This window comes from Simochromis diagramma, unplaced genomic scaffold, assembly GCF_900408965.1.
Source record: "Simochromis diagramma unplaced genomic scaffold, fSimDia1.1 OVJJ01000636.1, whole genome shotgun sequence".
Classification (NCBI taxonomy): Eukaryota; Metazoa; Chordata; class Actinopteri; order Cichliformes; family Cichlidae; genus Simochromis; species Simochromis diagramma.
In genome coordinates this window covers 35,698-53,474 of record NW_024387022.1, presented here as the reverse complement: position 1 = coordinate 53,474, position 17,777 = coordinate 35,698, and the positions used below count along the sequence as shown (strand labels likewise).

Genomic DNA, 17,777 nt, shown 5'->3' with positions numbered 1-17,777 from the left:
AGTGCCCCTCCCGAAAATCTCCCGGAGCCACCATTCTCCCGAATTTCTCCCGATTTTCCAACCGGACAACAAAATTGAAAAACCATATCGCAGAATTCATAGCGCGGCCCAGCCAATTCCAGTTTCCAACAATGGCGGTAGCTACTTAGTTTTAATATTACTCTTATTTCTCTTTCTGGGTCGCAAAAAGACTTTTAACATATTTTCAGGTGAGAATGTAGCTGTGTAAACCTCAAATATCTGAGCCGACCGACACATCGTCTTCAAACCCCCGCGGTCTTTCACTACTCGGGTTAAACATGATATATAAGTCACTTTGATAACTTAAAAATGTTATTGTTTGGCTTTTTCAGTGTTTTATTTGTTCGTGAGTAAATCGGTTTGGCTGAGATTAAAGTTATTAGATTAGATTAAATTTAACTTTATTAATCCCTCGGGAGGGTTCCTCTGGGGTTTTCACACAGTTATATTTTAGATAGCAAGGAGCAGACGGCAGAGTTTATAACGGTGACATTTAACGTATTTTACCCGATAAATAAACACTGTAAAATGTATTTTGAATGTCTCCCTAATTCTGAGGTCTCAAGGTTGGCAAGTGTGGCCACAACACCTCACTCTTGGAGCACTTTTTTGCCACATGTATCGCAAACCACGTCTCAGCTGTTTGTGGAGGTAAAATACGTCCGCACATGACTCCAATTTCGCTCAGCCATTGTTGTGAGTGCGCACGCCAAGAGGCTGTGAGACTTTTACACAGCCGTATTTTGCACTTGACTATGAAAGGCGGAAGAGGAAGTAGTTCCTTTGAATGTAGACAATCCGAATGTTATAGTTTCTTTCCACTGTGTTCCTGTTAATGATAAACTGCAAATTTACCCTAAATTACTAAAATATCGATATTTTAATGTGAGAATCGATTCTAGAACATCAATGATTGGTATCGGAGGAATCTATATTTCAGGATCGATCCGCACAACACTAGTAACCATGATGAATATGATGGATGGACAGGAAAGACTCTGAGAAAACTTCAAACTAAAAGATTCATAAGAAGAGAACAGAAACCAAACCATTCCAGTACATGTTGCTTCTATGTGATTAACCTCACTGCTATTTCAGCCAATATTGAGTGAGTGGTGTTCTTTGCCTCTCGCAGATCAGGGTTCACTGAGTAAACATTGCTGGGTTTTCATAAAAAATGTAAACTAAAACTTTATTTACTACATCGCAAAGACCTACATGTAAAATATGGGCTTTTCATGACATTGATTTTTCAAAGTTTAATTTCAGTTTTTGATCATTTATGGAGTGTGATGACAGCTGCCATGTTGTGTCTCCACTCTAACAGTCACTCGATTATCAGTTATATTATTTTCACTTCAGAGACACTGGCACAGCATATGTCCCTGCATGAACATCCATGTAAATGATCCGGCTGATGAATGGGGACGTTGTCTCTGTCGTGTTCTGTGCTGGTTTGTTGTGGATTCTGTGACCCCCTCTGAGTCCAGAGCAGGCGTTTCCTCCATCATCCAGGGGTGGAGTCATGATTCCTGCCCTTCATCATCCTCATTAAACACAGGTAGTTAAGGACCAGCTCGAGCATCCAGTCTAAACCTGATAGTCTGCTCCTGCTAATGCTTTTGTCTCCCTGTTCCCAGCATCACCTCCCCTACCTGAGGAGGAAGTTACTCACCTTTACAGCTTACCTGCTTCCTCAGAGCTGGTCCTCTTCCTTCTGGAACACACTTCCTTTGCATCCTGGTCTTCAGGGAACCTCTCCCTGCGAGTAAAAAGAGACAGTGGCAGAAGGATTCTCTCCTGCAATGATCAAACCTTATTTGAGTAGCTTTGTTGTGAGAAATAAAAGCCTTGTGACTGTGAACGCTGTGGCCCGCACCACTTCAATGGCTTCCTGAGTGAAGACATCCCAGCTTCCACAGGGTGAGAGGCGGGTACATCCTGGACATGTCGTCACTCTGATGCAGGGCTAACCATTCACAGCTATGGGCAAGAACCACCAGTGAACCTAACCTCACTAACTGCATGTGTTTGGAAGATAATTATTTTGTGTTATCACTCATCCTGAAAGAAAGTTTAAAGTCGAATCTCTAACCATCCCCTGAATCCATCCTGGCAGCTCGTTCCACATGAGCGGTGTCTGAAAGCTCTAAAACGTCTAATAACTACAAGTAAGTTGGCAGTGTGAGAAAGAAGAGCTCTAATGGGTGATATGGTTCTATAAGTTTGACACCTAGGGTCTCAAACTAATGAGACACTGAAGAACATCTGGACACTCGCTCAAAGCAGGTCCATGATAATGATCAGCAAAATTAAATTAGCTAATATTACCATTCAACACTACTACAGTCTAACTGTAAAAACATGGATATTTACAATAAAGGATGTTTAAGCAAAAAAAAAAAACTTGAGTGAAACTGGATCTGTGCTGTCATATGTATTCATCAAAGAATCTCAAGTGCCGTTATTATTATTATTATGTGTGGGGTCACCATTCTCTCTGAAGTCGTTCCATCTCGCATTAAACTTCACTGAAGTCCAGCTTCAATATCCTCCGAGGAACTTTTGACGGGAATCAAAGAAAGAGACTGTAACCTGCTCAAAGTTCAGTCTTTTTTCTTTAAAGAGCAAAACTCAAGTAAAAAGAACATACAGTGTTAGACTTTATTCAGTGCTCACACACATACACACACACGTGATTGTGGGGTTTGTATAAAATATTTGTATACTAAATATAGATGTTTGCAGGCACGGAGCCCTAGGCAAAGTTTGATCCACTCGTCTGTGGAAGAGACAGGGAACATACAAACACTATGATCATTACAGTGTGATGATGATGACTGATGAAATATTCTGTTCAAAGTCAAATTTGTTTCATAGAGATTAAAAAGCTTAGCAAAAAACCTGCTAAATGGAGATCCAACTGAACAGCTTGGAAACTACACAGAATACAAGCAGCAACATCAAAGAGGGAGTAATAATAAAAGACAACACATGAACCAAAACACTAGGTTACAGAACTGGACAATCATTAGAATACCCATAAAATAAAATGATCACATTATCGTTATTATAGTCCCCAAATCACATTAACTACTTCTCACAATATATGAAAATAATACAAGAAATAAAAACAGGAAACCAAAGGTTCACAAACAAAACCTGAAAAACTCTAGAACAGTGAGACAGAAATGAACCAAGACCTCAGTGAGACCATGAAAGTGCAGTGATAATAGTCACCTCCCCCCAACAGTACAGTGAGATTGGAGGGTTTGTGAATTTAACAGCTCTCTTCAGCCTGACTCTTCATCTCTGTTAGCGTCATTAAACACAGACTAAAAGCTGCTCTAATCACCTTCGTCTCTACTCCACCTCTTAAACACCTGGCCCAGTCCAGAGTGTTTCTATACACATGCTGCAGCTGATTCAGCCTCTCTGCACCATCAGGACACTGCCCATCCTCACTCTGCACATGCACCACCTTATTTATCATTTCCACCTGCAGAGAGAAGCGAAAGAGCAGAGGGGATAACAAGTGGCAGTTATGCAGTTTAAGTTAATTTCATAGTTTTGACTTACAATTTAAAACAATTTATGTTTAATAAATCCATTGTTGTTTTTAAACACGCATTTAAAGGTTCTACATAATGTGTCCAGGATGGAACCAATGTTCAATCTGTTGTTTAGGTTTGACAATATTTTACATGCCACACTCGGTAGAGGGCAGCATCTTTCCTTTCTCAGTCTGTGGATAGACATTTGGGGATGTGTGCAGCAAGGTTTGGGTACAGAGGGTGTTTTTATTAACCTCTTCAAGTTAATGCGGCCAATAGAGCATGTAATTAGTATTTTATGTGCTGGTATGAAAATAAGATGTTTATTTGTGACAGACCTGTCGAGTTTATGTTATTTATGTGTAAGACAGTCGTCATTTTGTAAAGGTCAAATGAACTGATTGTGGATGTTTTGTGTTAGTGAATAATATGTTTTAATGTTCATCGCTATGACAACGGCTTAATGTGAAAATTTATTATTTTATGTTGCTTTGTACAGTTTTGTACAGTTCTCATGGCATCTAATAAATGCCAGTAGGAATCAAGAACACCTTGTGTCTGTCATTCTACTTGGAGGGAGTTACATCCAGTATAAAGAGCAGCAGGGACTTTAGTCCCATTCAGGGCAACAAGTGGCTCAGGTTTGCACTATGAATTAAGTTCAGCATACGCAGGATATTTTTCCATTATCTGTCTTTACTTAACCTGACTTCTTTTGGAGTATTAGCTTAAAAATCTACCCCAGCCTTCATCATTCAAGTTCAACCTATTTGAAGCTGGAAAAATTCTGGCTGAAATGTTAACTATGTAAATCAACATTTAACTCAGTATCATGTCTTTATCATCAAGTCATGGCAGTGTAATTATTATTCTATTAGATTAATATCACAGTTTTCAGTCGCAGCCTCTGTGATATGTAACAGGACACAAGACTATGATTTTTACTAATGCTCATCAGATAAAGACAAAGACTTAAGATGGTCGTCTGTTTCTGAAATATCATTGGACTAATAAACATGACCGAATGTACTGAAAGAAAGACACATGTACAAATGTGATTCGTGAATGTCGGAGCTTCTGGTCTGTAAATATCACATGGATAATAAATTTAATGACAGTTCTCTGATTTCAGGGCTGTGACAAAAATGAAACTGACCAGGTGTTTAGTTTTGAAATGAGAAAACAAAGTGTGAGATCAGATTTAATGCTCCCACAGTTTGATGAGTGAGGACCAACGTCTCTATAAATCTGTGATGTCAGTTGGATTTCAAATGTATTTCGTGTAGACATGAACACAATAAAAACAGTCATTGTTCTCTTTGTGTTCTTGTCTCATAGGCTTCACTGAGAAAAGAGGTACTGAGAAAGCTGTAAATTTACAGGAAACACCAGAGTTTTGCTTTCATTCTTCACTGTGTTAATTATAGTACTGCTGAAAGTACCATGGACTCACTCCAACAATTTATTTACCTCAGAGTCTACAGTCTACAGTGTGGGCTCTCCACCAGATCAGACAGCTGCTTCACATCTGAATCCTGAAGGTTGTTTCTTCTCATGTACAGCTGTCTCAGATAGGAGGATTTCAAAGCTGATACCAGATAATCACAGGCAATCTTTGACAAACCACAGTTTTCCAATCTGAAGAAGAAAAAAATTGTTCATTAGTAAGTTTCAGCTTGAAGTCATTCAGTGTTTCATCATCTGTTGAAAGATGAAGAAGGTTAAAAATCTAGAACTATATAATTGTCACATGATGCCATACTACTGAACTTTTATTTGTTTCACTCAGATTTTGTACAAAAGATTTTGCTTTTTATTTAAATGTCAGCTAGATTTTAAGGTGGAATGGAGTATCTTAGCGTTTCAGAGTGAATTGTGCAGTGGAGGATTTTTCTTCTTCTTTGAAGGTTTGAAATGTGAATATTGTCCTGCTACAGTCAATGGACTAAAGAAGAAAACAGACTTTACCATGAAGATCCTCAGTGTGGATCAGTATAATATCAGCCTGATGTCTGCAGTTTAGTGTCAGCACAACTTTCACATCATATTCATCTCAGCAGAACTAAAACATACTGACTGACCTCAGAGTTTCAAGTTTACATCCTGGACTCTCCAGGAAACCACACATATGCTTCACTCCTGAATCCTGCACATCAGTGTTGTTACTCAGGTCCAGCTGTCTCAGATGGGACAGGCTGGACTTTAAGGCTGAGACTAGAGAAGCACAGCTGACCTCTGACAACCAGCAGTACTCCAACCTAATTTAAGAATAAAACATGTAAAAAAAGGTTTCAAACATAAAGATTTGAAATACAGTAAAAACCAGTCAGTGAACTGACCTCAGATTCTCCAGTCGACAGTTTGGACTCTCCAGTCCAGCAGACAAACACTTCACTCCTGAATCCTGCAGCTTATTGTAACTCATGTCCAGCTCTGTCAGATGGGAGGATTTGGACTTCAGAGCTGAAGCCACATTGTCACAGTGAGCTTCTGAGAGTCCACAACCAGCCAGTCTGTGGTTAGAGAAAATATAAAATGTGTTTTTATAACAGCAGAAAATCTGCATTAGAAACACAGACTGAATGTATATGAAGACAAAACAGAGTGACATCATAATTTGATGAACATCTGCTCTTCACATCTGTGTTTCAGCTTCTCTTACTGTGTTTGACATGTGAAGCTTTAGGGGCAAAGGTGAGCTTAACGTCAGGTTTGCATCCTGGTAAATAAATTGTTGGAGTGAGTCCTGGCCAAACCAGTAGGTAGAAACAGTCTTACGATGTGAAGTATCTGCAAACTCAGTCACCTTGAGCTCCCATCTAACTTGGATTGAGTATGCACACAACACCCTCAGCTCTTCTGCTAACAGTTTCTTTACATTTGAAGTTTCTTTAAATTACCATCTTGACTGTAATTTCCAGTCAAGATGGTGAAGTGGTCCCATCTGCTGCAACACCATCTGCGACACTGGCATTGCGCCTGGAAAAAAAGGCTGTGTTTTTCAGATTGGTAGATAAGAATTGGCGCATGGAGAACAAGCAGAGGACTGTCTACCTGTTCAAGAAACCTGTTAAACCTGTCAATGGCTGTCAGTGTCTGATCCTTGGCTCTGATTGGCGGTTAAACATGACACAGTACTACTGTATTAAATTAAATGACGCACAGCTGTACTGTGTATAGTGTCAAGTGAAAGTGAGATAATGAAGATTTGAATTAATGTTAGAAATAAGATGCAGAAAGAAACCTGCACTTTCTGGCCATTCTTAGATTGCAGTAATTCTTTGCAAGAATTATCTGAATTACAAATACTAAATTTATGAGAATCCATTAAATTATGTTAAAGACCCATAAACACACACTGAAATTCAAACCTCATTGAAGCTCAGATATTCAGCTTTGAAACAAACTTAATTTGGACTTCTTCTTCTTCACATGTTTATCTCAGCACAACTAAAACATGGTGCTGACCTTAAAGTCTCCAGTATACAGCGTGGACTCTCCAAAAAAAAACACACAACTGCTTCAGTCCTGAATCCTGCAGGTCGTAGTTGCTGCTCAGGTCCAGTTCTCTCAGATGGGAGGGGCTGGACTTCAGAGCTGAGTTCAGGTAATCACAGCTGACCTCTGACAATCTGCAATTTGTCATTCTGAATGAAGAAAAAAAGATGTAGATATTTAAGTTTCACTTAAGTTTCATTTTTTGATGTCCTCATCAGTGAGGTTATTTTTTTTTAATCAACAGACTTATTATCATGAATCATCATCAAGCCTTCTGTTAACATTAAGATTGAATCAAACTTTAGACACAAACAGGAAGAAGGTCAGACTCCAAACAAACCTGACCACATGACCTCATCTCTCTGAGGTGACCAATAATTGGAGTATGAACCTTACAGAGGTATTCGAATGAGTTTGTTTTTATCAGGATTATTATCAGGAAGTCCTAAAAACTCCCTGAAAAGCCTTCAGTTAATCCAAAATGCTGCAGCAAGAGTCCTGACAGGGACTAGAAAGAGAGAGCATATTTCTCCTATATTGGCTTCCCTTCATTGGCTCCCTGTTAAATCCAGAACTGAATTGACAATGATGCTTGTCTTTTTGAAAACACGCATGAGACATACTTTCATTGTATACTGATCATTGTTTTATATCTGCAGTTTAGTGTCACTACAACTTCCAAATCATATGCATCTTAGCACCCAACTAAAATTTGGTGTCTGACCTCAGAGTTTCCAGTCAACAGTGTGGACTCTCCAGAAAAGCACACAGCAGCTTCACTCCTGAATCCTGCAGACTGATATTGTCACTCAGGTCCAGATGCTTCAGATGGGAGGGGTTCGACATCAGAGCTGACAGCAGAGTAGCACAGCTGATCTCTGACAACCAGCAGTCCTTCAGTCTGAGTGAAGAGAAAAAACACACACACACACTAGTAAATCATCGATTAGCTATTAAGATATGTTCTCATCAATGTGATTTTCTCAAACACCATGCAGGTCAGACACTAACCACACCTCAAGCAACTGCAATATATGACTTCATCTTTGTAAGTGCAGAGCACTAAAATCATAAATATTACAGTTATCTGAATGTGTTTCACTTTGTCTCAAATGTAACAACCAAAGCAGTTTGAGTAAATTTGAAAGAATAAATCATGTAAATTAAAATCTAATTAGCGATGTTATTCTTTCAAGTATCTGTAACATTATCATCACATATTTTTCCACACAATAGCATTTACTAAAGCTATCTATACTACAGGCTCAATCCTAATCCGTACCTTAGTCTGGGGTTCAAGCTGTGTGTGAGGATTATTTAGAAACCTGATTTTAAAGACTCTCAGTAATTAAATGAATCCTGCTACATTCTGACAATGAGCCAAAAGAAAAAAACAGTTGGTCTTTTGGATTCTGCAGGTCGTAGTTACTTTTGGTAAGGAAGAATTTCCAAAGCAGACACATCCTGAACATATATGAACAGTGTTGGTCAAGTTGCTTGAAAAAAGTAATCAGTAACTAATTATTGATTACTTCCCCCAAAAAGTAATCCCGTTACTTTACTGATTACTTATTTTCAAAAGTAATTAATTACTTAGTTACTTAGTTACTTTTTAAAAACACGATTTACAACCTGAATGGGTGATAAAAGCAATAGATCTTTCAGCCCAATTCTACTTTTTCTACATAATCCATCATACAAAATGGAAAAGTCTCCTTTTTTAAAACTTGTTTTATTAGTTTTAATCTTTTAACTTTATGCATCAAGCAAAAATTTAATTATATGCAACATTCTCTGACTGAAAGAAAGTTGTTTAATATTTAAACCTATTTTCTGCACATTCCAGCACATAAAACAATTGTTTTTTTGTGTGTTTACACTCACTCTTTCAAATAAATGCAAGTAAAACACAGCAGAAAATAAATAAAGTCAAAGACTCAGCGGCCCTTTTGCTCTATTTTCACCTGTAAAGCAGGAGCAGGGTAGGCGGAGGTTTACCCTGGTGCAGGTGTGCCGCAGCGGTCAGTGGAAGAATCCGCGAGTTTCTCTGTGAATTTCCCATTATGTCGTAGCACTCGGTGCTTGCTCAGAAGTTTAGGGGTTTTTTTCGCTGTAAAAAGAAGTTTCCTTTCCACGCACAACGGACACTAATGTTTTTGTCACTTTTTATGGAATCAAACTCAAAGTAAGGTCAGTACTTCCACGCTTTAAACGCTGCACGCTCATACTCTCTCCCACACTGGATATATTATCCATTGTTGCTCTGTACACAGCTGTTTTCACAAACGTCGCACTTGCTAACGTCACTGTCATGAGACATTCTCGCAAAAAAATCACGGTTTTAGTAACGCAGCGTTCCTACGGGAAAGTAACGGTAATCTAATTACCGTTTTTGCAATAGTAATCCCTTACTTTACTCGTTACTTGAAAAAAGTAATCGGATTACAGTAACGCGTTACTGCCCATCTCTGTATATGAACAGAAATAAGTTTCAAACTTTCCACCAAATATCTGAACTATAGAAAAATAACAGCAGCTGCAGTCAGTGAACTCACCTCAGAGTCTCCAGTCGACAGTTTGGACTCTCCAGACCAGCACACAGAAGCTTGACTCCTGGACACGGCAGGTCATTGTAACTCATGTCAAGCTCTATCAGATGGAAGGGGTTTGACTTGAGAGCTGAGGCCACAACTTCACAGTGAGTCTCTGAGAGACCACAAGAATTCAGTCTTCAATTAGAGAAAATATAAAATGTGTTAGTATAAAAGCAGAAACTCTCCATTATAAACACAGACTGAATGTATATGAAGGTAAAAGAGGGTAACATCATAATAAGCCAACATCTCATCTGTGATTGTGTGTGAACAATTTGACGACTGAGCTCTAAAATTCTGATAAAATACAAAATAGCACTTTATTACAAATGTCCGACTAAAGAAAAAGTAACATATAGGATATAAACTTAGCACAAAAGAAAAGGAAATTTGGGTTGGTAGAATATTCCTTTGCTATAACAATGCTTTTTGGCATCTTATACCATGAAAATCCTGATTATCTTCCCCTAAATGTGGCCCATTTCTAAGGAAAAGAAGGAAAATCCATTTGTGGGTTGAGCAGCAGATTTGAGTATGTCGGTTGCAACCATGAAAAAATCTTGCCAAATCTATGCCAGTGCCAAACAGCTTATTCTGTTATTGACTCTTCTTTTGAGCTTCTAGTAGCCCAGGTGCTGCTAATCAGGTTCTTGATTGGTGCCTGTGAGCATGAACCCTGCTACGGTGGTCAGTTGATGTCTGCTCCAAGTATACCATATTTAAATGATTTGGTTAAGGAGAAACTATGCTGACTGCTGCACCAATCGGGTAACAGCTTTCGGTGGAAGCAGTGTGATGGTGTGGGGCAGAATCTTACTCACTGGAAAAATAAGGCTTTGCATTATTGGAGGAAATCTCAATGCAGAGAGATACTGAGATACTGTAACCAGTGGCAATCCCATATCTCCACAGTCTGGGCCTGGACTCTATCCTCCAGATGACAACACTTGCACGCACAGAGTGGGGTTTATCAGCGACTACGTTTGGGAGTGGAGAGGAAGACCTGTCCGCAGTCCTAACCTTAACTTCATTGAACACATGTGGAATCAGCTTGGGTGTGCTGTCCATGTCAGTAACCAATACAACCACATTGGCTGACTTGTAACAAATGCTATGCCACAGTAGTGTGTGACCAAATTGGTGACCAGGATAAGGTGGAGCCAGGCTGTTGTGGCTGTGTTTGGTTCTTCTGCATGCTAATGAGCTTTAAATTTCCCAGAAATGGGCCAATTGTTTCTTCAAACATTCAATCCAGGAAATGACAGCGGAAAAAGTAAATACCAGAGTAAGCTGTTTGGCATTGGCAGAGAAAATCTAACAAGTGTTTCATGGATGCAAACCACATAGTCAGCTGTGCTGCTGTGACACCAAAAGTGTTCATTTAATTGAAACGAGGAGTGAGTGCATAATTGGAACAGGTGGATGGATCAGGAGATTTATACCTTTTAAATTTAGCTTTATCATCTATGCCTCAAAAATTAGCCACCTGGAAACAATGGGTTATAGCTGATTTACTATTTCAAATGATTGGCCTGCCAATGATAACAGTCATAACCTGGCATTGGTGAAATGTTGTGGACTTGGAGCTGATCAGCCTACAGATAGAGTACAGAGGGAATTTACTGGGACCTGTAGCTACTGGAAGATCAAGACTGAATGCAGTCAGACCTGGCCATGGGCTACAGGCCAACAATGGACAGGTGTTATTGTTCCAACTTTTTTTATCAACTTTTAGCCAGTGCTATTGATCGTTATGGCCCTCATTTGTTCTCTTTGTGGATGATGATCAAAGATTCTAAAGGAGAGGGCGTGTAAAAGATCCACATCTCGGGCTTGGAATATGTTTGTTTTCAGCACTGCAACTCTAGCAGTAATTTTTTTTTTTTTTTGGTTTGGTAGAGGCTGGAGATGCAAACTTCTAATTATTTTTCTGAGTAGAATTGAGTACTAAAACCTGGTACTAAAGAGGCCCTGAAATTAAATTATTAAAGACTAAAGTATCAATAAGTTTTGACTTTGCAGAAAATTTACGGAGAAATGCAGTTTTCAATGCTCACTTCATAGTCCATCTGTAGTTGTCTAAGGAGCTTGGATAGAAAAGCATCTGGACTTCCCCTCTGACAGGTGAAACATGAAACCTGACACTAACTAAACTACTAATTAGCACTGATCAATAATGCTAATGATCAGATCTGGACTCACCGAGCTTTTCTGCAGTTCCTCACAACCGGAATAAGTCTGCGTCGTCCCTCCAATGATGTGTTGTACTTCTTTAGGTCCAACTCATCCAGAACCTCCTCTGACATCTGCAATATGTGGGCCAGAGCTGAGCACTGGATCTCAGAAAGTCTCTCTGATCTGTTCTCTGACTTCAGGAACTCTTGGATCTCCTGATGTACTGAGAGGTCGTTCATCTCCATCAGACAGTGGAAGATGTTGATGCTTCTGTCAGGAGAGATTTTATCACTGTTCATCTTCTTCAGGTTCTCGATGACTCTCTGGATGGTTCCTGGACTGTTCTCTGTCTGACCCAGCAGACCTTCTAAGAGTCTCTGGTTGGACTCCAGACAGAGGCCATGAAGGAAGCGGACAAACAGGTCCAGGTGGCCATTTTTACTCTGGAGGGACTTTTCCATGGCTTGTTTTAGGAAATCATCCAGAGATGACCCACTGTACTTTTGTCCCAGGAAGTCCTCAAACACCTCTGTCTTCCTGTTGGTGAAACAGTGGAACATGTAGACAGCAGCCAGAAACTCCTGAATGCTCAGATGAACAAAGCAGTAGACTGGTTTCTGGAAGATTACAAACTCTCGTTTGAAGATCTCTGTACAAACTCCTGAGTACACCAAGGCCTCTGTCACATCCAGACCACACTGCTTCAGGTCTTCTTGGTAGAACATGATGTTTCCTTTCTCCAGATGTTCAAATGTCAGCCTCCCCAGCTTCAGAAGAACTTCCCTGTCAGCCTTCGTCAGCTCCTGTGGACTCATCTCATGTCCCTCATGGTACTTGTTCTTCTTCCTCTTTGTCTGAACCAGCAGGAAGTGTGAGTACATGTCAGTCAGGGTCTTGGGCAGCTCTCCACTCTGCTCTGTAGTCAACATGTGCTCCAGAACTGTAGCAGTGATCCAGCAGAAGACTGGGATACTACACATGATGTGGAGGCTCCTGGATGTCTTCATGTGGGAGATGATTCTGCTGGACAGCTCTTCATCACTGAATCTCCTCCTGAAGTACTCCTCCTTCTGGGCGTCAGTGAAGCCTCGTACTTCTGTTAGCCTGTCAACACATGTAGGAGGGATCTGATTGGCTGCTGCAGGTCAGGAAGTTATCCAGACGAGAGCCGAGGGAAGCAGATTCCCCTGGATGAGGTTTGTCAGCAGCTGGCTGACTGATGACTTCTGTGTGACATCAGACAGCAGCTTCCTGTTGGTGAAATCCAATGAAAGTCTGCTTTCATCCAGGCCGTCAAAGATGAACAAAAGCTGAGAGACAGCCAGCTTCTCTGCTGTGACCTTCTGTAATGTTGGATGGAAAACATGGAGCAGCTCCAGAAGACTGTACTGCTCATCTCTGATCAGGTTCAGCTCCCTGAATGAAAGCAGAACCACCACACTGACATGTTGGTTCTCCAAGCCCTCTGCCCAGTCCAGAGTGAACTTCTGCACTGAGAAGGTTTTTCCAACACCAGCCACGCCGTTGGTCAGAACCACTCTGATGGGTCTCTGTTGGTCAGGTAAGGCTTTAAAGATGTCCTGGCACCTGATTGGAGCGTCATGGAGGGCGTCCATCTTGGAAGCTGTCTCCAGCTGCCTCACCTCATGTTGGGTATGAACCTCTTCACTCTGTCCCTCTGTGATGTAGAGCTCAGTGTAGATCCTGTTGAGGAGGGTTCTACTTCCTGTTTCATCACTTCCTTCAGTCACACGTTCACATCTCCTCCTCAGACTGATCTTATGTTCATCTAAAACCTCCTGCAGACCAACATCTGCTGAAAGAAAGAAAAACAATGAGACTAAAGAGAAAGAAAACTCTTCAATGTCTGAACAACACAAGAAGTCCAGTTTTCAGAAATGAGTCCATCAACAGACAGATGTTCAGTCTTACTTTGTACACAGCTGCTCTGACTGGCTGTCTGCAGTCCAGCTCTGCTTCTGGATCTTTCTCCACACTGGGGACAGGAGGAGTCTCCTGATGAAGCAGACTGGTCCCAGTATGAGGAGATGCACTGTCTGCAGAACCAGTGTCCACAGCTGGTAGAGAGTGGATCCTTCAGGACGTCCTGACACAAAGCACAGCAGGACAGCTGCTCCTCCTCACAAACACCACTCCTTTTCCTCTTCCTCCCTCTGTGAACACATTTCTTTATCACTAAAAACATTGACTGTTAGTGAAAAACATCCAGATTTGACGACACTGTGCAGAAGCTCTGATGGTGACACAGAAAAGTCAAAGTGGAGATACTTCTGTCCACCTTTGATTAGACTCATTACAAAAAGGAAAACAAAGTTTTAACACAGTCATGTTTCCAGTTCACTGACTTACATTTATTCCATGGACACTCACTCTAACCTGAACCACAGCTACAACCCAACATTGTTGAGGCCTCATCTCCTCCTTTCCTGACTGTAGAGGTTAAATATGCAACAACCAACAAATAAAAGAATTTGGTTCATTTCAAAGAAATTCACACGGTGACCAAGTAAAGTAACCGTAGTAAAGGAGACAACATCCCGTTGATGGTGGGATTATTTGAAAGATTTGCTTTAGTCACGTCACCAAATGCAGTTGAACCACCCGTGGATCCATGTTTGACCATTCTACCACTCTGAGCTCTGCTTTTTAATCCTTTTATTATTATCATCATTCATTTATTCATTCTTTGGAGGGGGGCTATTTCCTAATGCCGCCCTAATAAGGTGATGTTCAAGGGGAAATATAACAGAAACTCTTTCAGTGTTATTCATTAATAAATTAACAGATAAACTGTGAAGAAGAAAAAAACTGAGATTTAAAGGAGAGAGTGAGAAACTTGATCATCCATCCTCATAATACATGTTTATCAGTATCTGCTGTGACCATACTGCAGTAATAACTACAAGTTTACATTTCTGTGACTGTTGATCAATCACAGCAGGAATCTGAGCTCATCTCTGCACACAGAGCAGCTTCAGCTCTGGGATAAACTGCTCGCTTCACGTCCTTCTCAGCTCACAGACACTCATCCTCATATTTTCCTTTAACATTTGATGGTATAATTCATCTGAGTTTACACTTTATCTGCATAAATACAGAAAAACAGACCCAAACACCAGAAACCATCAGTTTCACCATGTAGAATATATTGTTGTTTCCTTGCTTTTAATTCAGAGAAAAACTCTGATTTTGATTTTCTCTGTTCTCTTTGCCACAGCCCATCCCAGCAGCAGCTGAAGCAGCTGACTGTCACAACACTGAATAACACTTTAGGAGGAATTTCAGAGGTCAGTAAAGCTCCAGTTTCAACATCAGTTAATTAATCATAGTTCATCATAAATGTTAACCTGGCTGGTACACATGTTAATGTTAGCCATTTAAACATTAGCAGTTAGCTGAGGCCACAAGAAGAAGAGGCCCTAGAAGAACAATGGATGATAAGATTAGATTTTCAAGACTAGGCAGAGACGTGTTTTCCTTTACTGTCTCTTACAGAGGAGGGAGCAGATACCAGACGAGGTCACGGAGGTACGGGGAGGATTCGCAGCAGACAGCAAGACCGCCACGTCCATGCGAGAGAGCGATGGCTACGATAATCTCTGTTTTTGTCTCCCTATATAATGTTGTACAGCCCATTTGAGGGTTATCCTCTCTGTGAACCAGATGCTTGATTTCACACAGAGGTCCACCAACTGAATTTGATCAGTTATGGAACGATTTACCTCGACAGGCTCCTTCACTCGCTGCTTTTAAACCTCCTTTAAAACACACTTTTACTCCCTGACCTTTGACCCAGTGTGACATGTTGACTCACTACCTCAGACAGCTTAAAAATAGTCTTTTTGTTTTTTGGTGCTGCCTAAAAGAACCGTAAAATATCTGTCCTATATACAGTTATGTTCATATATTTTTGTACTACATCAGGAAACTCAAAAATATAGTTTTTAATATTTTAATCCTTATTTTTAAAACTGTTTTTGTCATTTTTCTTCTCCCATTGCATCAAAAATCATTATTTACACTGAATAAATGAGTCAGCAGCTCTCTTACATTGTTGCTGCAGGTTCATTACTGAACAGTGGAGGGTTTTCTTTGGACCGGTCACTCCTCACAGACACACAGCTGGATGCTGCAGATCCTGCTCCATCCTCTTCCTCCATCTTCTTGATGTCAGGGTGGAGTTAGTCTGAGAGGTAAACACAAACACTCAGAGGTGCTGTTGTACTGGAAGCATCACACTGACGGGTTTCTAAAGTTCTCATTGATCATTTCATGGAGTTTCTGTGGTAAACACTGTCCTGTGACGTATGTGTTATGGTGAGGGTCATGAGGGCTAACCAGCCCCACTCCTTACTCCTCATATTTCAGCCTGAAGCACAATAACAGCCTAAACCTAACCAGGAGGCTGTAACCTCAAAGGGACTTCATGGTTAGAAATAAAGGTTCAATGAAATGAAGCAGATCATAAAAACATGAGTTCCAACTTTAAAAGAAGCATCCACACGATGACGGCACAGCAGAGGAGCACTTTCTCTAACACACTGATTCAGTTCCACTGACACAAGGACACACACAGGAAGGCACACACACACAAGCCTTTATAAGAAACAACACAATCATCTGTGTTGTCAGTCCAAGTCCTTAGCCCATGAGCCCGCGGTATCAGACCACAGATATTCCCTTACTTTGAAAAAATAAAGCCAGTTTTCAGAACAGACCTGATGTTTATGCTACAGCCTGTTTACCAATATAATCAATATCAGATATCAGAGCAACAGAAACCTCGGTGATCAGGACGCTGGGACTGAGAACAGGAAGTGGCTCAAACGTCACAGTTTCATAACGTCACCCTGAACTCCACTCACGGAGTTTCTGTCGCCATTGTAGTTTTTAAAGTCCCGTGATAAAGGCGGGTCTTTCTGTGAATGCGCACGCTCATTGGCTAATAACTTGAGATTGACACATCGTTATCCAATGAGCGTGCGGGAACTTCCGACATAAAGTTGTTTCCTTTGAAAAACCAAAGTCTGATTATTTTTGCCTCCACTGACGGAGCCTGTTGTTCCCGCCACAGAGACACAGTAATGTCAGAGCGGTGTTAACACTCACCCTGCCTCAGCACAGCTCTCACTCTCCTCCTGCTCTCTCACACTAAACGGAGGCTCAGCTAAACTCACTTCCTCTCTGCTTACAGGAAACCAGCGCTCAGAGGAGCCGACCGGCCTCACATTTCACCCACAGACACAAACAGCGTGGAATTATTTTATGTCATAAGAAGAAACATATTCATGTTAACACTCACCTGCCTCAGCTCCACCTTCCTCCTCCTGCTGCTGCTCTGAACGGAGGCTCAATACTTTCACTTTCACTGCTGCTCCCTAAACACAGAGGATGCTGGGACTTGTAGTTTTTTCCTTCCAGTGCGGTCTTCCTCTTTGTTTGTTTGTGTTTGTGTTCAAGTTATTTTGATCATGTAAACATCAACAGAACACGTGAAGCCACACAGAGTTTGTATGTCGAGGTGGGTAGGAGGGTTTGAGGGTTTGGGGAGGGGTCAGAGGGAAGAGGTCTCGGCAGTTGCAGGATCTCTAACATTAGAATCTAAAGATGTGTCTCATATAGGTGTTATTTTGGTACTTTACACATCACACAGTTTCAACAACTCCTTATATGGCACAAGTTCCTCTTTTCTTTCTGGCTTCCCGTATTTATTAATATGCTTGTATATTTCTACACTAACTTCCTGTTTTTCAGTCTGGCTGAGCACTTAGTTTGTGAGTCAAAAGTGGCCTTGCTTTACAAAGCTTCATTATTAAAGTACATAAAACAATATAATCAGAAAATAAGCACTAAGAATATAATAATTACATGACAGTTCTCCCCCTTTTCGTGTTTCCTAAAAAACACAACATAA

At 40.7% G+C, this 17,777-nt stretch overlaps 1 protein-coding gene and 1 long non-coding RNA gene across 3 annotated transcripts; one reads left to right on the top strand and one right to left on the bottom strand.

Annotated features, from left to right (window-relative positions):
- Positions 1-977: 977 nt before the first annotated feature.
- On the top strand, positions 978-2,209 carry LOC120739416. Its single transcript, XR_005697209.1, has 2 exons — positions 978-1,582; positions 1,662-2,209. It is a non-coding gene; the product is annotated as an uncharacterized LOC120739416 (long non-coding RNA).
- A 462-nt stretch (positions 2,210-2,671) lies between these two features.
- On the bottom strand, positions 2,672-12,778 carry LOC120739412 (NACHT, LRR and PYD domains-containing protein 12-like). Of its 2 annotated transcripts, XR_005697206.1 has the most exons (7): positions 11,870-12,778; positions 9,629-9,802; positions 7,044-7,222; positions 5,915-6,088; positions 5,657-5,833; positions 5,046-5,213; positions 2,672-3,520 (listed from the first exon to the last, which is right to left on the bottom strand). XR_005697206.1 is itself a non-coding variant. In XM_040041158.1 (4 exons), exons 1-3 carry the CDS (start codon positions 12,769-12,771, stop codon positions 7,812-7,814), a joined length of 1,239 nt encoding a protein of 412 aa, XP_039897092.1. In that variant the 5' UTR covers positions 12,772-12,778; the 3' UTR covers positions 7,111-7,222; positions 7,798-7,811. The 2 variants fall into 2 exon arrangements, 1 of the variants encoding a protein (XP_039897092.1); XM_040041158.1 differs by lacking the exons at positions 2,672-3,520; positions 5,046-5,213; positions 5,657-5,833; positions 5,915-6,088 and adding an exon at positions 7,798-7,974 and having other exon boundaries at positions 7,111-7,222.
- Between the last annotated feature and the right edge of the window lie 4,999 nt (positions 12,779-17,777).

Bases quoted from the DNA above. Each gene is read 5' to 3' on its own strand.
- LOC120739412 (XM_040041158.1), bottom strand. From the start codon at position 12,771: ATGTTGACTACAGAGCAGAGTGGAGAGCTGCCCAAGACCCTGACTGAC. The intron at 9,803-11,869 runs GTGAGTCCAGAT...CTCTAATTGAAG, and splicing joins AGGAACTGCAGAAAAGCTCG to ACTGAATTCTTGTGGTCTCT. The intron at 7,975-9,628 runs GTGAGTTCACTG...CTCTTCACTCAG, and splicing joins TGTCGACTGGAGACTCTGAG to ACTGAAGGACTGCTGGTTGT.